At 43.4% G+C, this 24,078-nt stretch overlaps 1 protein-coding gene across 1 annotated transcript in view; it reads right to left on the reverse strand.

Annotated features, from left to right (window-relative positions):
• Positions 1 to 24,078, reverse strand: part of lrrc7 (leucine rich repeat containing 7) — a 278,045-nt gene that overhangs the window by 104,636 nt on the left and 149,331 nt on the right. Inside the window, exon 12 of the mRNA XM_068036431.1 lies at positions 12,900 to 12,969. Coding sequence (XP_067892532.1) covers positions 12,900 to 12,969 — 70 coding nt within the window. The remainder of the gene's footprint in view (positions 1 to 12,899; positions 12,970 to 24,078) is intronic.

Genomic DNA, 24,078 nt, shown 5'->3' on the forward strand with positions numbered 1-24,078 from the left:
ACTGCCTCCTGCAGCCACAACCAGCGAGAGCATACTAAAATGGGAGGAGGGGTCCCTGACATCAGGTTGCTGACCATGGCTGAGGAGGAGGCGTTGGAAATCACGAGACAGGAAGGAGGCAGGGTGAGCGGAGATGGCGAGGCAGGAGCCACAAGGCATAAGGATGAAGTGTCATTTCAACTCTTGCAGTCATAAGTGGACACTAAAGAAAATCTTGTGAACTCATGTGTATCAAATGCTTAAAGTGCCTCTGCTTGTGTCTCCACTGCAGTGAGTTGCACTCAAGTCGTGGAACACCAGAGAAGATGGTGGCTTAGTGGTAATGTCACTGAACTAGTAATCCAGAGGCCCAAGCCAATGCCCTGTGGACATGGGTTCAAAACCCACCACAGCAGCCGGTGGAATTTCAATTCAATTAATTAATAAGTTTAACTAATTTTTTAAAAGTCTGGTATTGAAAGCTAGTCTCAGTAATAGTGCCCTAAAACTATCATCCATTGTCATAAAGACCCATCTGATTTACTAATGTCCTTTAGGGAAGGAAATCTGCCATCCTTACCTGGTCTGGCCTACGTGTGACTCCAGACCCACAGCAATGTGGTTGACTCTTAACTGCCCTCTGAAATGGCCTAGCAAGCCACTCAGTTGTCAAGGGCAATTAGGAATGGGCAACAAATGCTGGCCTTGCCAACGATGCTCATATCCCATGAAAGAATAATAAGAAAAAAAGACTCCTCCTCTGGGGAGGAAGAAGAAGCTAATGCCCCAGAGGGTGCACCGTCACCTACCTCTTCCACCTCCACCAGCGCAGATACATCCACATGGTCCGCGGGGGGGTTTAAGATTAGAATCTGGGTCACAAGCTGGTGGTCACGACACAGACATATCCCAGTAGCTGAGGCAGCATGTGCCAGCCGGGTCCCATGACAATTGGAAGACTCCTGGGGACCAGGTCCCTGCTCAGCCCCATACTCATGATGATCCTCTGTTGCTATGAGAAGTCTGCTGGATGTGCAGTAAAGCCATGATGTGGAAAATATGTCGGAGATGCGAGAGGTCATGTGTGGCTTTGTGCATGCCATGGAGGAGTCCATGCAGGCCATGACATCTGCCATGTCCCAAGATTTGAGCATATGGCTTCCTCAGTAGAGAGTCTGGCGAGCTCTGTGGTGAGTCTGGTTGAGCACTCGAGCCAAATGAGATCTGACCTGCACTCCATCACTGTTGCCGTGGGATCCATGCAGCAGAATCCAAGCGAGAGGTGGATGAGGAACTTGGACCTCCCTCTGGGTGACCCTTCCCTTCAGGGAGGCAGGCAGATGCCATCGTGCACACAGATTGAGGAGGAACAAGTGCCAGCTGCCCCACTTCATATTCATCCTCATCTGAGGAGGACTGGTGTCCCTCCGCCTGCAGAATGTTAGCGCATCTAATTGCAAGGTTGTGCAAGGCACAGCAGACAACAATTATTTATGACACTCTCTCTGGCGCGTACTGAAGAACCCCCCCAGACTGTTCAAGACAGCGAAATCGCATTTTCAGCATGCCAATGGTGTATTCGATGATGTCTCTGGTGGATGCGTGAGCAACATTGTTCCACTCTTCAGCCGCGCTTTGGGGATGCCGTACTGGTGTCATCAACCATGTCCTTGTCACCCAAGATCCATCCGTCTACTTCGGCTGGTTCCTCAAAATGCTGGCAGCTGGGAGTTCCTCAAAATGTAGGAGTCATAACAGGTCCCTGGAAAACGTGCACAAACATGCATGATTCTTCTCCTGTGCTCGCTAACCAGTTGAATGTTTAAAGAGTGGAAGACTTTGCAATTCACAAATACAGGAGGCTGTATTGGCCACATGAGTATAGTTGATCGCCCCTTGCACTCTCGGGAGCCCAGCGATGGCACCAAAAGCCGCTGGCCTTGCTGCCTAGCTGTCCTCATCTACAGGCAAGTAGATGAAATCATTGGCATGTCGAAAAGGGCATTGGTTGCCTCTCAGATGCACCTGCGGGTCACAGACTGTGAGATGCCACATATATTGCCCCTGTATCCCTGGAAGGACCCGCTAGCAAAAAAATTGAGTGCAGCAGTCACCTTGAGGGCAACTGGCATGGGATTCCCACTGAACATGAGTGGCTGCAGGTCATGCCACAGGATCCTACAAATTCCTGTGACCATTTCACGTGACATCCTTAGGCGTCTCTGGCATTGCCTCTCTGACATTTGTCGGTAATTTTTCCTTATCCTGAGGATGCAATGATGTGCCAGTGCCCGTGTTCGATAAGACCATTCCTGGATGTTATCATTTGGAGCATCCTCACCTTCCTGTTCTGCCTGCTGCTGGCGCTCAGGCATCATGAGTTGAGGGGAGCAAAACCCTCCTTAGTATCTCTCTTTGCTCTTCTTCCCATGGTACTAGACAAATTGGATGTATGAGACCCACGTCGCTGCGGCTTTCCTGAACAGTAAATAAGCAGAGTGTGGCAGTTCAGCCCTCTATTGCCAGTGAGCTGAAACATTAAGGCAATGAACAGCTCCCTTATTTCTGCCTTCAAATTGCAGCCAGGTAGAAGGCACACCCACTATCATTTGTCTCCTACCACTCTCCTTGCAATCCTTGCATGGCCACGTGGTTCCCATTGTCGCTGGAGAAGATGGTGCGCATGGAATTCAGGTCAAGTCTCCCCACCTTCCAACCTCCTCCTGCAACCTTCCAGCTTGAACCCATCACCCTTGGAACATGAAACAAGAGTACGTAAGGGATGATTCTCCTGATCAGAAGCCTCTGGTGAGGAGTGGAACTCACAGGAAGTGCGAGTCAGGAAATCGCAGGTCACTCTGACTGATTTTCCATTTATTAATTTAAATGGACAGAAGAACAGGGTTGCACACGGATGATAATAAAAACAGAAAGTGCTGGAAATACTCAGCAGGTCTGGCAGCATCTGTGGAGAGAGAAACAGTTAACGTTTCAGGTCTGTGACCTTTTATCAGAACTGGCAAAGTTTAGATATGCTTTGAGCAACTGAAAGGGTGGGGGGGGGGGGGGGGGGGCGGCAGGGAAGAAGAACAAAAGGGAAGGTGTGTGAAAGGGCAGAGGGCAGGAGAGATTAAATGACAAAGATGTTATGGAACAAAGGCAAAGGCTAATAGTTGTAGCAAAAGACAAAGAATTAGTACAGAGACAGTGTTAATGGCAGAATAATGAGCAGCTCTATCCAAAAGCAAAGAAGAAGAGTTGTGCACCGGTGATTGTCTGACTAGCACTCCCTGCAACTGTTGTGCCTCACTAGGAATGGCCACCCCGTATCAACCCTGTAATATCTGGCAACTGAATAGCAAAACTACTATTTTAAAGTGGCATCTGTGTTCAAATCCAACCCAGAGTGATGGGCTAATAACTTCTTACTTGATCTTATGGTGTATACTGTTTCATGCTGGCACTGAGAAATGATACAAAAGGAAAATATTAAAATTAAATCTGAATCTGCATAACCATGCATCTATACAAGTTATATTAATTAATACTTCTGAAGTAGCAAATATCTCCAGTGTATTTTGTTTGCAGGGTCAACATACTGATGTAAATTTTGTACAACAATAGTTAAGGCAAATATAGGGGTGAAATTCAACTTTAGGAGAGGTGCAGAATGACCAGTAGAGGAATACCCAATTCAATGGAAAATAGGGCCGGCTGTATAATTAGCAGAAGTTCCCCTACTGTTTGTTTTGTGCCACTGCAAAAGTTGATTTTCACTGTCAGAGATATTCATTTTGGCTTTAGTGAGGATTTGCCACCACCTTCTCCTGAAGAAGCTGACTCATGCGGGGTATAGATTCACAGAACTTGGTATTTTTCTGATTTCTCACTCACGTGGCATTCTTCTTGTATGGGGCCAGATAGAGCAGTTGCCAGGCTATTTAATTGTGTGGGACATCTCAACCAAATTTGATCCTGTCCTCAACTGATATCCATGTGTTTTACAGTAGAGGAAAATAGGAACAGATCTTTTAAAGTATCAAGCCTGTTCCACCATTTTGTTAGCTATGGCAGCTTATTCTTTTAAACTCAATTTCTTGCTTATTCTACCTATCTCTTAATACCCTTACCTCCCAAGAGGTCACTGGATAGCAATAAGGAACGGAATCTCTTGCTGATTGTTCCCTTATAAACATACAAAAATGTCAAGAGGAAAAAAAAGCAGAGCCAATAAGTGAAAAAACTACAGTCCAAGGATATTAACGCAATTCCCCCCCCCCCCCACCCCGCCATGTTTCCACTGATCAATAATTTTAGTCGAAATCAGAAAGAAATGTAACATTGGTAAAAAGCACCAGGAGAGTCTTCATCTGTGTTTTGTGCTCAACTTAGATTCTCATTCGTCTAAAAGGAGTGAGTGTACATTTACAAAAAGTAACAAAAATAGTTGATCTTTGCTTGTCAAGTCATTTGTGTAACTTACCTGTGCTGAAAAGAAAAATCAAAATCTGATTATTTACTCCAGATCTGACCTGACATAATTTCAAATTTCAAACTATCACCACAGCAATGACAGAAGTGAGTGATACATTGCCAACTTACTTTGATGCTTTTACTGACCAGCTTTTAGGAATATAGGTACAGGAGTTGACCATTCATTCCCTCGAGCCTGTTTTGCCATTCAATTAAATCATGGCTGATTTGTAGCTCAATGCCATCTTGGTTCTGTAACCCTTAATGCCTTTGCATAACACAAATTTATCAATCTCAATTTTGAAATGTTCCATTGACCTCGCCCCAATAACTTTTGAGGGGGAAAAAATTCCAGATTTCTACTACCCTTTGTATGAAAAAATGCTTTCTGACATCACCCTAGAATAGCCTAACTCTATTTTTAAGGTTATGGACTCTCCCACCAGAGGAAGTGGTTTCCATCTATCCTATCAAATCATTTAATCATCTTAAACACTTCAATAAGATCACCTCTTAATCTTCTATATTCAAGGGAATACAGACCTAGCCTATGCAACCTGCCCTCATAATTTAATCCTTTTAGCCCTGGTCACATTTTATTGCACTTTCACAGCACCCTTCCCAAGGTCAATATATCCTTCCTGAAGTGTATTGACCAGAACTGAATGTAATTCTACAGATGGGTCTAAGAGAGCTATGTACGGCTGTAACACAACTTCCACCTCTTTGTATTCTAGTTCTTTTGAAATAAAGGCCAACATTCCATTAGTCTTTTAATTTTTTTGTACCTGTCCATTAGCTTTTAATGGTTTCTGCACATGGGCCCTTAAATCACTGCTCATCCATAGTTCCTAGCTTGTTACTATTTAGAAAATACTCCGAACTACCTTATGTCCAAAATAGATGAACTCACTTTCCCCCACATTGAACTCCATTTGCAACAGTCTTTCCCCACTCACTTCATCCATCAATATTACTCTACAACTTTCTGTTCCCAATTACAATATTTACTGTGCCACCTAACTTAGCATCATCAGCAAACCTCGATGTACAGCTCTCTATTGCTTAATCCAAGCAAGTTAGAAAAATAGTAAAAAGCTGTGACCCCAGTCCAGATCCCTAGAGTACAGCACGAGTCACATCATGCCAAATGGAGTACCTACCCATATCGCTAATTCTGTCTCCTAACTTCTAATTCCCTAGCCAAGTAAATAGGTTGCCTCTGATTCCAATTGCTCTCATTTCTGTTGCATGATAATTTTGGATTTTTTTTAAAGTACTGGAGTGTGCAAATATCACAGTAATGTTGAATATCAGGAGAAACTTCAGTTTATTCAATAATGTCTCATGATAATCAGCTAACTGATTTGGTGGTAATCACTGCTTATTGTTGCTGAGATCTGTAATTAATCTGTGCGAACATGTGACTGAAAAATCTGATTGGTTGTTGATTTGTGGTAGCTCCTGCTCACTGGTCCCTGGTAACCAAGTCACTTAACCAGGGATGACATCAGATAGCAAAGTGACATCATGGAGCAGTTTCAATTGGTCTTTCTTAACCCAAAAAAAGAAATTACCCCAAAATGAATAGTGTTATGCTGTAGAAACAGGTAAGCAACGGCATATATATGTAATATATGTATAAGTATATATATGTAAAAATAACTTTCTGCATGAGCCACACAACAGGAAACTAAGTATATTTATAAAAGGTAAGGGGTTTAAATAAGAATGTCCTTACCTTAATCAAATTCTCATCATGCTAACTCCTCACTGAAATTTTAGCAATTATCTTTAAGAAGAAGAGAAATAAACCATAATTTATAATTTTAGGCTGTCAGCAGCAAAAATATTATTTTTATTCTGAGTGTCTGCTCAGTTCACTGGTATCACTCTCACCTCTAAATTGGAAGTTTGTGGGATCATGTCCCATGACAAGCATTTGAGCATATAATCTAGGCTACCACTTCGGTGCAGTACCTTGTGAGTTCTGCATTGTCGGAGGTGCTATCTCTCAGAAATAGACGTTAAGCTGAGGCCGTACTTGCCTGACCAGATGGACATAAAAGATCCCATGATACTATTTGAAGAAAAGCAGAGGAACTCTCTTGGTGTCCAGGTCAACACTTAACATTCAGCCTACATTAAAAGCATTGCTGTTTATGGGACCAACTGTATTTGTCTAAAAAACACTGACAACATTTCAAGAATAGTTGATTAGCTGTAAAGCACTTCGGGATGTCCTAAAGACATGAAATGAATATTCAGTAAATTTTGCTTTGAAACCCATTTTATTTAACTACTGTATACTGCCATGCTTCTAGTTATTTATTACATTTCAAGACAATTAAAAATCAAACATTAAATCTGAGGTTTAAACTGATGAAGTAGTTTATTTTATTTTGCCATTCTTAAACTAAAAATGCATTGTTTTATATTAATCATGTTAAACCATCTGATCTCAGATTTCAAATTAATTAAATCCCTGTCCTACAAGTGGAAGCTGGCGATAAGCCCTATCACACAGACATCAAGGACTGTTCTCCTAATGATAATGCAAAGACATAGATATCTTAGCATTAAAATAATGAATGATTGTACAGACTAGAAGGGAAGTAAGAAATTGAGATTGGACAATCATTTTTGGGAGCAGAGGATTAAATAAATATTCTGAGTTAAAATGGCCCCTTGTAGCATACCATTATACAACAATGGCAAACCGGTCTTCAGAAGGAAGTATCGGGTTGCAAACATGGTGCTGAGTATATACAGTGAGTAAATCAGGATAATTTCAATATTTGTTACGCTACTAACCATAACATTTGCACACTCCACAGCTTTTTTAAGTCATAAATTATGTTGCAAACGGAACATTTAGCTTATTTTTCAAAAGTAGGGAAAAATATGGCCAGAGTCTCTCCATTATAGATGGCCCATTACAGAAGACAGAGAAAGAAAAAAATGCAAAATATAGTCGTTGTCTTACTGCAGCTACAAAATATTCACTGCACTAACTTCAGTATGACTTATTCAAATCCATTTCTCTGTGTTATTCCAAATATGGCATTATCTAAACACTATGTTTTTCCTGTGATCGCACTTACACATTTCAAACAGCATTTTGAAGGGACTATTCCCTCCACTACACCCTGGTCTACTCCTCAATCCTCCCAACACCCCCTCCCCTTCCCACAATGCCTTTTCATGCAAGTGTATTAGAAGCAACACCTACTCTTTTGCCTCCTCCCTTCACACCATCCAATGACCCAAACACTCATTCCAGGTAGAAAAGCAATTGATTTGGACTTCTTTCAATTTAGTATACTGTATTTGCTGCTCACGATGTGGTCTGTTCTACACTGGGGAGACCAAATGCAGATTGGGTAATCGCTTGGTGGAAAAGCTCCATTCAGTTCACGGGTGCGCCTGCAGGATTTTGAACATAGAATAGAACATAGAACATAGAACAGTACAGCACAGTACAGGCCCTTCAGCCCACGATGTTGTGCCGAACCTTTAACCTACTCTAAGATCAAACTAACTACCTACCCTTCATTCTACTATCATCCATGTACCTATCCAAGAGTCGCTTAAATGCCCCTAATGTATCTGCCTCCAGTCCAGGCAGCATCCTGGTAAATCTCCTCTGCACCCTCCCTAAAGCTTCCACATCCTTCCTATAATGAGGCGACCAGAACTGAACACAATATTCCAAGTGTGGTCGACCCAGGGCCTTATAAAGCTGCAGCATAACCTCGTGGCTCTTAAACTCAATCCCCCTGTTAATGAAAGCCAACACACCATACGCCTTCTTAACAACCCGATCAACCTGGGTGGCAACTTTGAGCGATCTATGGACATGGACCCCAAGATCCCTTTGTTCCTCCACACTACCAAGAATCCTGTCTTTAAGCCTGTATTCCGCATTCAAATTCGACCTTCCAAAATGAATCACTTCACACTTTTCCAGGTTGAACTCCATCTGCCACCTTTCAGCCCAGCTCTGCATCCTATCAATGTCCCGTTGCAACCTACAACAGCCTTCCACACTATCCACAACTCCAGCAACCTTCGTATCATCGGCAAACTTGCTAACCCAGCCTTCCACTTCCTCATCCAAGTCATTTATAAAAATCACAAAGAGCAGAGGTCCCAGAACAGATCCTTGTGGAACACCACTGGTCACCGAACTCCATGCTGAATACTTTCCATCTACTACCACCCTCTGACTTCTATGGGCCAGCCAATTTTGTATCCAGACAGCCAACTTTCCCTGAATCCCATGCCTCCTTACTTTCTGAATGAGCCTACCATGGGGAACCTTATCAAACGCCTTGCTAAAATCCATACACACCACATCCACTGCTCTTCCTTCATCAATGTGTTTTGTCACATCTTCAAAGAATTCAATAAGGCTTGTGAGGCATGACCTGCCCCTCACAAAGCCATGCTGACTGTCTCTAATCAAACCATGCTTTTCCAAATAATCATAAATCCTGTCTCTCAGAATCCTCTCCAATAATTTGCCCACCACCGACGTAAGACTGACTGGTCTATAATTCCCAGGGTTATTCCTATTCCCTTTCTTGAACAAGGGAACAACATTTGCCACCCTCCAATCATCCGGTACTACTCCAGTGGACAGTGAAGACGCAAAGATCATCGCCAAAGGCGCAGCAATCTCTTCCCTCGCTTCCCGTAATATCCTTGGGTATATCCTGTCTGGCCCCCGGGACTTATCTGTCCTCATATCATTCAAAATTTCCAGCACATCCTCCCTCTTAACCTCAACCTGTTCGAGCATATCAGTCTGTTCCACGCTGTCCTCACGAACGACCAGGTCCCTCTCACTAATGAATACTGAAACAAAGTATTCATTTAGGACCTCCCCTACCTCCTCCGACTCCAGGCACAAGTTCCCTCCACTATCCCTGATCGGCCCTACCCTCACTCTGGCCATCCTCTTGTTCCTCACATAAGTGTAGAACGCCTTGGGATTTTCCTTAATCCTACCCGCCAAGACTTTTTCATGTCCCCTTCTAGCTTTCCTAAGTCCATTCTTCAGTTCCTTCCTGGCTACCTTGTAACCCTCTAGAGCCCTGCCTGATCCTTGCTTCCTCAACCTTAAGTAAGCTTCCTTCTTCCTCTTGACTAGCTGTTCCACATCTCTTGTCATCTCTTGTCATCCAAGGTTCCTTCACCCTACCATCCCTTCCCTGCCTCATCGGGACAAACCTATCCAGCAGTCGCAGCAAGTGCTCCCTAAACAACCTCCACATTTCTGTCGTGCATTTCCCTGAGAACATCTGTTCCCAATTTATGCTCCCCAGTTCCTGCCTAATAGCATTGTAATTCCCCCTCCCCCAATTAAATATTTTCCCATCCCGTCTGCTCCTGTCCCTCTCCATGACTATCGTAAAGGTCAGGGAGTTGTGATCACTATCACCGAAATGCTCTGCCACCTGGCCTGGTTCGTTGCCAAGCACCAAGTCCAACATAGTCTCCCCTCTAGTCGGCCTATCTACATATTGAGTCAGGAAACCTTCCTGGACACACCTGACAAAAACTGCTCCATCCAAACTATTTGCACTAAGGAGGTTCCAATCAATATTAGGGAAGTTGAAGTCACCCATGACAACAACCCTGTTATTTCTGCACCTTTCCAAAATCTGCCTCCCAATCTGTTCCTCCATGACTCTGTTGCTATTGGGGGGTCTATAGAAAACTCCCAACAAAAGTGACTGCTCCTTTCCTGTTTCTGACTTCCACCCATAATGACTCAGTAGACAAACCCTCCTCGACGACCTCCCTTTCTGCAGCTGTGATACTATCCCTGATTAGCAATGCCACTCCCCCACCTCTTTTATCTCCCTCCCTATTCATTTTGAAACATCTAAACCCCGGAACATCCAACATCCATTCCTGCCCCTGTGATATCCACGTCTCCGTAATGGCCACAACATCGTAGCTCCAAGTACTGATCCATGCTCTAAGTTCATCACCCTTATTCCTGACACTTCTTGCGTTAAAATAGACACACTTAAACCCATCATACTGGCTGCAACTTTGCCCTGTCAACTGTCTAACCTTCCTCACAGACTCTCTGCACTCGGTATCTGCCTGTTCAACAGCTACCCCATCCACTGATCCGTGGCTCCGGTTCCCATCCCCCTGCCAAACTAGTTTAAACCCTAAACTTTTGGTTGCCTGTCAGTTTAATGCTCCGCTCCTGTCTCACTCTGACCTCGGCCTCCTATACTGTTCCAATGAAGCTCAGTGTAAGTTCAAGGTACAGTACCTCATCTTTCAATTAGGCACTTTACAGTCTTCTGGACTCAATGTTGATTTCAACAATTTCAGACTGTAGCCTGTGTCTCTATTTTATCAGACAGCAACTGCTGGTAATGACTCTGTTTTTCCCATTTACACCTCTTCTAGACCCATCTTTTGTTTCTTTACTTGTCACATTGCCATCTCCTCTTGCTTTGCACCATCATCTCCTTTATCATTTAATCTTTTCCTGCCTTCCACCTTATCACAGACCTTCCCTTTTGTTCTTTCCCTCCCACTCCCTTTCTCTGTCTAAAAAAATCTGTTACATCTCTAACGTTTTCCAGTTCTGATGAAAGGTCATTGACCTGAAATGTTAACTCTTTCTCTTATTACAGATGCTGCCTGACCTGCTGAGTATTTCCAGCATTTTCTGTTTTTTATGTCAGACTTCCAGTATCCGCAGTATTTTGCTTCTTCAAGAAGACAGAAAGCAGCAGTTCTGCAAGGGAACTGGTCACTAGTGGACTGCCACAGGGATTGGTGTTAGAGCCATTGTTCTTCATATTTATCAACGATCTGATGAAGGTATCCGGGGAATTGTTTGCAAGCGCGCAGATAATACAAAGATATGTGCAGGTATAAAGTCCTTCGATGAAGCAATAGATTGAAGAAAGATCTGGATGCCTTGGGGGAATGGGCCCATATCTTGCAGGTGTTTTTCTAATATAGATAAATGTGTAATGCAACTCCAAGCATGTGTACGCTTTGCAAGCTGCAAGCTCAAGGCTGAGTTGGAGAAGGATCTGATTGTTTTAGTACACAAGTCATTGAAGGTCCATGACTTGTTGCAACAAGCTATTGTAAAAGCAAATAGGTTGTTAGGTGTACTGCATGAAAAAGGTTAGACACAAAAATTGGATCAGGCTACTTTTCAAGAATTCTTACTGCCTGCCTAAAATGGGTGTTAGGTTCCTTGCTTATGCAAATGAGGGACCAAATGTCTGTCCCCTCACAGAAATTGGTTTGCGATGAGTGGAGCAGGCACCAGGGATGGGCAGGGTGTGGGGTCAAGAGGGGGAATAGTGATGATGCAGTCTCGAAATTACACCATGACAGTATAGACAGGATCAATGGGCTCATCTTTACCTTTTTTGTACGTTTCCAAAAAATTAGGCTGATTTTAACTTTGGCAGTGGCAGAAACCGGTGGCAGTGTTTCAGCTACCTGTTATGCACCCTCTCCGAATTCCATTTGCATGGAAAAGTAAATTGTGCATAGTTTATGGCAGGAGACACAAAACTAATAGTGCCCCTTTCCCTCGCCATTTCATTACCATTCATTTCTCCTTTCCCTACCATCTATTTCCCCCTTCCCTCAACTGCCATTCTTTTAGATCCCCCTTCATTGCCATCAATTTCCCCTTCCTTCTCTCATTCACCTCCCCCTTCCCTATCCTTTTCACTGTCATCTACTTGTCCCTCTTTCACTGATATCCACTCTTCCCCTCTCTCACTGTCATTCATTCCCTTCTTCATCTTCCTTCTTCCTTCCCCATCAATTTCCTCCCGGCTGTGCATTCTGCCCCCTCCTCTTTGCCATACATTCTGCCTCTTCCCCTCCCCTTGTATTTGCTTCCTCTCCCAACCCTCCTTGCATTCCCTCCCTCTCTCCTCTCTTGCATTCTCTCCTTCTCTCCAGCCTTGCATTCCCTTGGTCCTCCTTTGTCCCCTTTGCCTGTATCTTTGTCCTTTCTGTTACCTTGAATTTTCTCTTCTTCCTCTCATATTCTCTTCTCCTTGTATTCTCTTCCACCTTGTGCTCCCTTTGCCATTCCTCCTCTACTCACTCCCCTCCCCTTTTATTTTCTCCCCTCTACCCCAACCTATGTCCAATGTCTAATGATAGGTCTTACTTCTCTTTATGCGTTCTCAGTGGTAAGACACTTCGTACTTTTTCAACCTTGGTGGGTGTCTTCCACAATCACATTTTTCAATTAAAAATAAGTTACATTTACCAGTTCTGGATAATAACAAACTTAGGTTTACGATTGCAGTCGAACTAAGCAGAGGAGATCCAGTAGGAATTTTCCGACAGTAGGATGTTAAAGCACAACTAATTTACTTTAAGAAACCATCTTTTGTCTTCATTCTTCCATATTGTTCTTGGTTTATTACCTGGTTATCAGATAGCCATAGTGCTGCCAGCTCTTTAAGCTTAGTAAAACTGAATGGCAAATTCTTCAACCTAAAAAAGCAAACATTTTATAGATTAGAGTTTATTGTAGTCAAAACACATTGTTTTACCTTTTGTTTTTACTTGGTTTCAAGCTTCTGGTGTCTTACAAATCATTGTAGTCAAACCACATCATGTCATTCTGCCAAACAAACAACATTCCCTTTGTTCTGCCTACTCAGATTTTGGCTATTTTCTTTTAAAAAGTAAAAATTCAAATACAAATACCAAAACTTATACATATTTTTGTGAATTGTTTTACAAAGTATAAGATAAGCAGTATTTTCACTGCAAAAAAGCCAAGAATTTTTCATGATCTCAAAGAAATTTAGTTTTCAGCTGGTATTCCAAAGGAAAAATGCATTCAAATCAAGTTGAGGTAATGGTTTAGACATTCATTATCTCACCAGTATGTTTAGGCTCCCCATCCCTAATTATACCCTATTTTCTCCAATATTTCTGGTGAGGTGCCTATATCCAAGCTATTCCCTGCAGTCAGGTAGAGCGGGAAATGGTTTAAACTATGGATGTCTCCAATACACTTTGTTCAACTTGCCAAAAGGTATGCGTGCCTAATATAGTGAAGGACAAACAATCTAACTCAAACAGTTGAAAATCTGTGTTTTTTTTCTCAGTAGAGACCAAGATTTGAATGCAGGTCTCCCATTCGAGAGTTTAACACTCTGGTATTATCGCTGCTGGGTAACCTGCTCTGATTATGAGTCTGAGCTGTGATGGTGACTAACCTAATCTTTAAGGTGTTTTATGCGCTTCTCACCTCATCTACTTAAGAGGCTCCCCTCCAGTGATACAACTGATAGGGCCATCTGCCTCAAAGAGAAATCCAGGTTTTGTTGTCTGTTTCATGATTTAAAACAGTAGAGGATATGGAGGAGTGTTCAGCCTATCTGCATTTCCTTCCAGATGAAAAGAAAGGAGGACGGTGGCAACTATAAGATGATGCTATGCAAAAGAGGATCATACATCTTATCTCCCCAAGGAAACAACACAAAATAAAACTGCAATTTACTTTAACGAATATATATTATTGTATGTTTTAATCTGTCGAATATTCTGTTTGCTTTTGAAAGCCTTTTTTCCACTTCCTTGTCTATGGTGGCATTAAACAAGATGACGCTCCCCAAATAAGTAAGTTGCTTGACGGCATTCAGCTCGGTTCCCTCGATTACAATGTTTGGTAGTCTATATTCTTCTTGGGGTGCAGGCTGATGCAGGACTTCAGTTTTCTGTAAACTGATTTTTAGTCCGAAGAGTTGTGTCACCTCGGAAAAATGTGTTGTTATACGTTGCAGGTCAGACTGACTGTGGGCCAGGAGAGCAGAGTCATCAGCAAAAAGAAGTTCATGAATGAGTTTTTCTTGTGTCTTTGTGTGAACCTGATGACGCCTGAGGTTGAAAAGACCTCCATCAGTCTGGAAGCGAATGTAAACTCCCTCCTTAAGGTCTTCCGTTGCCTGCTGCAGCATCATGCTGTAAAAGATGGTGAATAGGGTCGGGGCCAGCACACATCCCTGCTTCACGCCATTGGAGATATGGAAGGGACTTGAGAGGTTGCTGTTTTGCTTGACTTGTCTGTACTGATTTTCATGAAACTGCTTCACCACGGCCAGGAACCTGGGTGGGCATCCAAATTTTTCAAGGATTTTCCAAAGTCCATCTCTGCTCACAGTGTTGAATGCCTTGGTGAGGTCTACGAAAGTGACGTACTGGCCTTTGTTTTGCTCACGACATTTGTAATTGTCTGAGTCCAAATACCATGTCTATGATGCCTCTGCTTCATCTGAAACCACACTGGCTCTCTGGGAGGTTTTCTTCTGCAATGGTAGGCACATGTCTGTGCAGATGTGTGCTAGCCAGGATCTTTCCAGCAATAGAAAGGAGGGTGATCCCATGGTAGTTGGAGTAGTCTGATTTTTCTCCTTTGTTTTTGTACAAGGTGATGATAATGGAATCACGAAGATCCTGTGGAATCCTGCCCTGTTCCCAGCAGGCCATGAAGAACTCATGGAGCTTGGTGTATAGTGCAGGGCCCCCATGCTTCAAGACTTCAGGTAGAATTCCATTGGCTCAGGGGACCTTCTTGTTCTTCATCTGGTTGATGGTGGTCACAGTTTCCTCCAGAGTTGGCCTCTCATCCAGTTCTTCGACAGGCTGTTATTGGATGCGACTGATGGCAGTATCACGCACTGTGCACTTGGTGCTGTAGAGAGTTTCAAAGTGCTCCGACTAGCGATCCAGGACTGACTCCTTGTCGGTGAGTGGGGATTTGCCATCGGTGCTCCTCAGGGGGTTTTGGGTTTGATGTATTCGTCCATAGACAAATTTTAGTGCTCATTTGGGGGCCGTAAAATTCCAGGTTTCTGACCAGCAGAACGAAGGTTGCAGAGATCACAGAATGTCCAACTATCTGGATAATATATGCGCTCTGTAGCCTAGGAATTTATCACTTTTCAAAGAGGTCCAGCTCAACCAAGCTTTCACAAGTTCCCTTTCATAATATTGAACACGAATTGAGTTTTAGCAATAAAAATGAAATAACACACAAAGGCTTCTGAAGCTTCTAGAAATACTGCATTCACCCATTTAGATTAGAGATACAGCACTGAAACAGGCCCTTCGGCCCACCGAGAGTGCCGAACATCAACCACCCATTTATACTAATCCTACACTAATCCCATATTCCTACCAAACATCCCCACCTGTCCCTATATTTCCCTACCACCTACCTATGCTAGTGACAATTTATAATGGCCAATTTACCTATCAACCTGCAAGTCTTTTGGCTTTTTCTTTTCTATGACTCCAATTTTTTCATTTGCATAAATCTCCCGCATTGAATGTGGCAGTCATTAATTAACCTTAACGTGTTATAGTCCCCAAATCTTAAAAATGCAGGAATATATTCTCAACCCACTAATTAACACCAAGGGTAACTCAGAGGATATCTTCCATTTTTATGTTTTGACTGGCATGAGACTTTGGAGTTTAATTTGTGCTTGTTTTTGAGTTACATTGCAGCTTGTATTTACTTATAAATTAACCCTATAACCAGCTCCAGAAGAAACTACAAAATTGCTAATAAATGATGCCATCCATACATTTTGTTTTTACAGTCTGAAATAAATAAAACCAACATAACTCAAAGGACAATCTTTAGTGCGGAGGTGGATTTACTGCACTCATAGTATACGGCAGTTCCAAACCATTTAATACACTAGCTGTCACTGTGCCATACTCCTGTGGAGATTTCTTGTGCATCACATTCAATAAAGTATCAATGACCCCCCATTCCTGATTTCTATTCATTAATTCATGGAATATTGATAAGGTTTTATATGAGGAACTCTCTCTACTGTACATTGTGAATTGGGACAGTGGGTAGTGGATAGAATTTCCTGTTCATAATGCATTGAAACACCACTATGTCATTTGGAGAGTTCTGCTTTTATGCTGTCCCTAAGCATTTCTAAAGCATAAAATGGAGCAAGAAACAGTAAATAAGAGACATTCCATATCCAAGATTTTCCAATAAATACCCGCTGATTTGTGGGCAGTATTATGTTGGGAAAGTACATGGATTCCTACTCAAATGGGTCAGTGTATGTAAATGAGGCAGAAATGTGATGAGGACATGATGCATTCTATTTTCTGTCATTACCCCACTCAATGCAATTATACACATATAAAGACATACACCGTTGCTAGGTGCAAGGAAACTATTTTAAAAAGCTCAGCAGATGCTTTACAAGGACTCATTGAAATCTTATTCTCTAAATAACTTTTACACTGGAATTTTTTGGGGGTTTCTCATGCTTCACTGCTATAACTTTGGTGGAAACCCCTTGCCATCTTGATGTCAAGCTGTTTAAATACTTTAACACAATGCGCAGGAGGTGGTTGTAAGTGACAGACGTGCTTAGTACAGTGGCTGGGCTGGCTCTCATACCTTGCCTGACATGGCTATTAAACTTTTCTGCGGCATTGAGTGGCTGTATGCCAAATACTAGAATGAGCACTGACTGCCCTGGCAGTACCCTTCATCTTCTTTGCTACCATTGTAGGACTGGATATAGCTTGCATCCGAGTTTTTTATGATTCTGTATATTGGTGCTCTAACATATGGCACCACATAATTGTTAACTTCCCTCCTTCATCTCTCGCACATTTCTCTACATCATCTGTTCATCTTTCTCAGCTGCAAGGGCAATTTCAGTCAGGTCTGTGGAATGCTGTTCCAATTCTAGCTACTAAGAGCCGGATTTTCAAATGCTGGTGGGGTCAGGCACGATTTAAATATTTGCGATCCCAGAGGTCTTCTCCAGATGCCCACGCCTCCGGGACAGTCTGCGATATTCAAAGTGCCAATGGGGGGGCGGGGGAAGGAATGCGGAACCCGCTCGCCTCCAATTTACAGCCCAATAAGCTCCTTTAGAAGCTCGTTAACGGGCTGGGAGGTCAGCACTATTGGATCCTCCAGTAATGACAATTAGCAAGTCTGAGATTTAACATGCTTCACAAACTATATTCAATCATCTTCACTCTACAGATCGTGCTTCAACATGTGCTATCTGATCTTTGAACCCCCAGGTCAGAAGACCTCCTAACAAGTACAGCCTGTCCCTTATTGTATGTAATATGTGAGTACTGGATTGAATCTAATATGCAAGTCTACATAATACTCAGTTATCATGACATCACTCTCTTATCAGACTGAAAACATGTCCATGATTTTCTGGCATTACCCAAATGAACACATGCACATTAGATAAAATCCTCATATTTCTGATGCTTGGCTCTGCCTGCTATCTCAGGGACTCTGGTTATCGTCCCTGGACTTGGCAGTACCAGCTTCCTTTCATGAGCCTTCATCTGTGCCTCTGGCCTGCAAGCTGTGAGCCTGCTGTCAGAAACTCTGGAGTCTCTGGTCCCTGGTCCGGGTATCTCTTCAGTCCCTGCCGCCATCTGAACCTCATCTCAATGTCAAACTGTTATTTTCTGTCCTCCCATCCAGATTTAATTCAGACTACATTATGCAACACAAAACGACTGTGACGCTGATATTTCTTGACATATGATGTATTTCTGCCATATTCTACTCCTTTTGGTGACCTCACAGTCACCCTATTTCCAGTCTTAGAAATAACATTATATAGCTCTGGAAAGAATGTTGTGTCCATCTTGCTTGAAGTCTCTCGTCTAACCAACACTTCATCGCCTGGCATGACATCAGACTCTCTGGCACCACTTCTATGATCTGCATAAAACTTTGACACACCCTTCTTCTCAGCATCATGGTCTTGAAAGTCTTGATCATCAATGATGTCTCTGATTTCCGGCATCTTGGTGTGGATTTTGCGTCCAAACTGCAACTTTGCTGGAATCTTCCCTGTCGTAGTATGTGGTAATGCTCTGTACATAGCCATATATAACAGAAGTGCCTCCTTCCAGTCTTTTCCTTCAGACTGAGCAATTCTCATCTGCTTCGCTGGAGATTGATCCTGACGTTCCACCTCTCCATCAGCTTGTAGCCATTTTGGCATCACTCGTGATGAATCCCTGTAACCTGCATGTAGTCAGCAAACATCTGAGAGATAAATTGCGGCCCATTGTCTGATTACAAAGTACAGAGCAATACTACATACTACGACCATGCCTCACAAATATCTCAGTCAGTGCTGTCACTGTTTTCTCTGGTGTTGTAGACTACATCACAACATACTCATAGTACCAACTGTAATAGTCAATCACAACCAGAATTGACTCCCCTGATGGAACGGACCTAAAAAAAATCTATGGCTACGTCTTCCCATGGTCTGGCTGGTAGCAACATGCTGTGTACTAGTTCAGGGGGTTGGGTCGGCTAACAACTTCACATTCATGACAGGATTTGACAAATGTTTCTGCATCCTTCTCCATTCCAGGCCACCAAACCTTGGTTCTCAGATTCTGCCTCTTACCGACCACTCCGAAATGACCTTCATGAGCCAATGCCACCATTCTATTCCTTAGCAGCCTGGCACTACAAGCCTGTTTCTTTTTATTTGTTGGTGGGATGTAGGCATCGCTGGCTAGGCCAGCATTTATTACCCATCCGCTGTTGTTTCTGAGCACACATTTCCCCATTGTGCACAGTTCATCTCTCACAAAAAACATAGGACTTGTGTACACACTTCTCCCACACTCTGGATCCTCTGCCTGATGTTCTCTAGTTCTGGATCTGAGATTGACTTTCTCTCTATCTCCCTAGTTATCATTGCTCTGGATGGCAAGTGTATCGCACAAACAATTCCGCTTCCTTCTCTAGTGTAGACCCTTCCATCTTGTCCACCTTCAGTAATCTAGACAGCGAATCCACAATGTTCATCTTCCCCACAATGTGACTAACTTTGTACTTCTATTGCTGAAGTCAAAGTACCCACTTCTCAATCCGAGCACGTGGTTTTGACCTCGGAGAGTAAATCGCCTCCAGTGGTTTATGGTCTATCAGCAACTCAAACTCGATGCCAGACAAGTATGCATGATATCTTTCACTTGCCCAGTCCAGTCCCAAGGCCTCTTCCACTGTCTGAGAATATTGCCTCTCCACATCCATCAAAGACTGCCTTGCGTAAGCGATGACTCTGGGTCCTCTAGCATGTGTCTGTACTAGCACTGCTCTAGTCCCACCGGACTGGCATTTGCAATGACCTTCATTAGTGCTTGGGGATTGTAATATCCAAGAGTGTGAGCACTCATCAAACCTTCCTTCAGTGCTTTGAATGGATCCTCCTGCTCTTGGCCAAATGCAAATCGTTCATTCTTCCTCGTTAACTTCCTCAATGGATCAGCCATTGTAGCAAAGTTTGGTATGAATTTTGCACAGTAGTTTACAAGATCAAGAAAACTCCTCACCTCACTGGCATTTTGTGGTTCTCTTGCCTCTGTAACTGCCTTAACTTTCACTCTTGCTGGATTAATGCCTTGACCCATAAATACCAGCTCTGACACTCCGAATAGGCATTTGTCTGCATTCACCATTAGCCCCGCTGCCTGCAACCTTGCCAACACTTGTCTCAACCTCTCATCATATTCCTCATGAGAGGTACCATGAACAATTATGGCATCTGAAATATTGGCTGATCCTGAGACACCTTGAATTATGTTATGGATCTCGTGCTAGTAAATCTCAGGTGCTGCATTTATGCCAAATAACAGCCTTTTGTATTGGTACAGTCCACAGTGTGTGACAAACGTTGTCACCTTCCTAGAATCTAGGTGCAACTTTAGCTGGTGGTACCCCCACTTTAAGTCCAACTTGGAAAACACCTTACTTGTCGACATCTCTTGGAGAATCTCATCTACAGTTGGTATAGGATGGCATTCTCTAATCGCTGCCTCATTTATCTGTTTCATGTCGATGTACAGTCTTATGTCTCCATTTGGTTTGGACACTCCCACTACTAGACTCACCCAAAGTGTTGGTCCTTCTATTGGTTCAACAATATCTTGATCAATAAGCTCTTGGATCTTAGCTTCAACCTTGCTCCTCAATCCAAAAGAAGTCCTTTGTCCAGGCTGAGCTATTGGCTTGTTGTCATCAATCGTCAGCTTCACTGATGATCATGAAACTTTCCTATTTCCTGGAAAACAGGTTTGAACTCCTCCTTCAGTTCAGCATATGCCTTCACCATGTTCACTTTCAATCCAATATGCAACACTCCTAAGGCTTGAGCCATCTCTCTGCTCAAGACTGGTTCCCCTTTCTCTTCGATGACCACAAACTCTGTATCTACCTTATCATCCATTTGCACTACAGCCTTGAAACATCCCACAGTTTGAAGCGGTATCTTGGATATGTATGGGTACAACTTCTTCACACATTTCTGTGTTCTGCACTCGATTCTCTTCTTCAATTCTTCCCATAATATCCTGTCAATCACGTTTCTGTCACTTCCAGAATCCACAATGATGTCCACCTTCACCCCATCAATCAGCACTGGAATTTTCCATGTTTGCCATCATTGACTGCAAACATGTATCTCTCATCACATTCACCATTATTTTTGCTGTCATCCACTACTTGGTATATATTTCTGCCTTGTTCATTCCTCTGCCCTCTGTTTTCCTTTCCATCTTTCCTCTCTTCTCAGTTTTGCTTCTGCACTTCCTAGAAAAATGATCCTTTCCCCCACAATTTCTGCGGGTCTTGCCTTTAGCAGGGCAGCAAGAATCCTTCCCAAAATGTGCCAAATTTCCACATTTGAAGCACCTTTTTGCAGCCTTACTTGGGCTACTCCTACCTTGCCCTCTGGAGGATCTAAGCTTGTTCACTTGGCTTGAGTTTGATCCAGGACACCCTGAAGCTGAAGTGCCTGCATCCAATTTCATCAACTGGAATTGAGCTTCCACAGCTTCAAACAAAGCTGCCACCCTCAATGTTTCTGCCAACATTAACACATCTTTTTCAAGCAACTTGCGTTTCAAGTAGTTTGACCAGCAACTTTGTAAGACTTGATCCCTGAGCTGATTATCCAAATCATTTCCATAATTACATCCCTTTGATGCTTGGCACAATCATGTGACAAATTATGCACGTTTCCCCATCTGTCTGTTTCATCTGCCGAAAAAGATGTCGCTGAAATGCTGCATTCATCTTCACCACATAATGATTGTTTAATGCATACACAGCCTTGTCATTATCATCCCGTTCTCCTGTGCCATTTAAGTGTTTTGAATGTCTCTATTACCAATGCCCCAGCATTGTACAGCAACAAAGCCCTCCATTGCATTCACTACATTGATGTCGCCCCATCGAGCAACAGACCCCTGCTGTCTGCGTAAGCCTCAAACTCTGCCAGCTATGTGACCCATTGTGTACTCACTACACTGGCTTCACCATTAGGACCAAACAAATTTACACCTCTAATCCCAGCAATTTTTATGCCGATTTTGACAAATCCGAACAGTCTGGTGCACAGTAGTGGACAGCTGTCGGGCTTGCTGCGGGGCGAAGGAAAAGTCTTTCTTTAATATTTAAAATTATTGTGTCTTCTGGTATCCTGCACCAGAACGTGCACAGAACTTCTGTTTTGGCTGTTTCCACTCTGTCTCATCCCTTTTGCTGCTGGCCTCTGATGAGCTGCCTGCTCTCTTCAGTGAGGCAGTGGCAGGCCCCATCATGGCTCCACTTGCCTTTGCTGCTGGCGCCACGCAGGCAGCTCGCGCCTCCTGGAGGCACAGAGCGCCACTAATTGGAGTCATACTTAGCACAAAGGAAGATGGTTGTAGTTGTTGGAGGTCAATCAGCTCAGTCCCAGGACATCACTGCAGGAGTTCCTCAGGGCAGTGTCTTAGGCCCAACCATCTTCAGCTGTTTCAGCAATGACCTTCTCTCCATCATAAGGTCATAAGTGGGGTTGTTCGCTGATGATTGCACAGTGTTCAGCACCATTCGCGGCTCCTCAGATACTGAAGCAGCCCATGTCTACATACAGCAAGACCTGGACAACATCCAGGCTTGGATTGATAAGTGGCAAGTAACATTCGTGCCACACAAGTACCAGGCAATGACAATCTCAAACAAGAATCTAACCATCTCTCCTTGATGTTCAATGGCATTACCATTGCTGAATCCCCCACCATCAACATCCTCAGGTTACCATTGACCAGAAACTGAACTGGAGTAGCCATGTAAATACTATGGCTACAAGAGCAGGTCAGAGGCTGGGAATGCTGCAGTGCGTACCTCACCTCTTGACTCCTCCATTCCTGTCCACCATCTACAAGGCACAAGTCAGGATTGTGATGGAATACTCTCCACTTGCCTAGATGGGTGCAGCTCCAACAACACTCAGGAAGCTCGACACCATACAGGACAAAGCAGCCCGCTTGATTGGCACCCCATCCACCACCTTCAACATTCACTCCCTTCATCACCGACGCACAGTGGCAGCAGTGTGTACCATCTACGACAGTGTTGTCTAACATATAGTCCAAGGACCAGGATCCAGCCCACCAAAGGTTTCCATCCAGCCCGTGGATGTAAACTGTATCCTGGCCGTTCCTCATCCTTCCCAGGGGCCCATGACTGGAGATGAAAAATTCCACATTGTCAGACTGGCTTTTAAAAAAGATGCAAGTCAGTTTCACAGCTGATAGATCCTGACATTGGGAACGTCAGTTTCTGAACTTTGGACAGATTCGGGGTTTTCCGGCGGCCTTTTAAAAATACTTCGAATCTGTCTGAAGTTCAGAAACTGCTGTTCCCGAGGTCAGGATCTGTCAGCTGTGAAACTGACATGAGATTTAAAAATAAAACTGATCAACCATCTGCTGAGCGCTCCTGCTCTCTGCAACTGTCAGAGAGAGAGAGAAAGGGGGAACAGAGAGAGAGAGAGGGAGAGAAAGAGAGAGAATCATAGAATCACAGAAAGTTTACGCACAGAAAGAGGCCACTTGGCCCATCATGTCTGTGCTGGCTGAAAAATGATCCACCTATTCTAATCCTACCTTCCAGTATTTGGTCCATAGCCCTGCAGATTACAGCACTTGAGGTGCATATCCAGACTCCTTTTGAATGAGTTGAGGGTCCCTGCCTCAATTATCATTTCAGGTACTGAGTTCCAGACCCCCACCACCCTCTTGGTGAAAAAGTTTTTCCTCATCTCCCCTCTAATTTTTCTACCAATCACTTGAAATCTGTGCCCCCTCGTCACTGACCTCTCTGCTAAGACCCTTCACCTCTACTCTATCCAGGCCCCTCACAATTTTGTACATCTCAATCAAATCTCCCCTCAGCTTTCTTTGTTCCAAGGAGAACAACCCCAGCCTATCCAAAATTTCCTCATAGCTACATTTTTCCAGTCCTGGCAACATCCTCATAAATCTCCTCTGTACCCTCTCTAGTGCAATTACATCCTTGATGTAATGAGGTGACCAGAACTGCACACAGTACTCAAGTTGTGGCCTAACCAATGAGTTATACAGTTCCAGCATAACCTCTCTGCTCTTATATTCTATACCTCGGCTAATAAAGGAAAGGATTCCATATGCCTTCTTAACCACCTTATCGACCTGTCCTGCTACCTTCAGGGATCTGTGGAAATTCACTCCAAGGTCCCT

The sequence above is a fragment of the Heterodontus francisci genome, chromosome 8, assembly GCF_036365525.1.
Source record: "Heterodontus francisci isolate sHetFra1 chromosome 8, sHetFra1.hap1, whole genome shotgun sequence".
NCBI lineage: Eukaryota > Metazoa > Chordata > Chondrichthyes > Heterodontiformes > Heterodontidae > Heterodontus > Heterodontus francisci.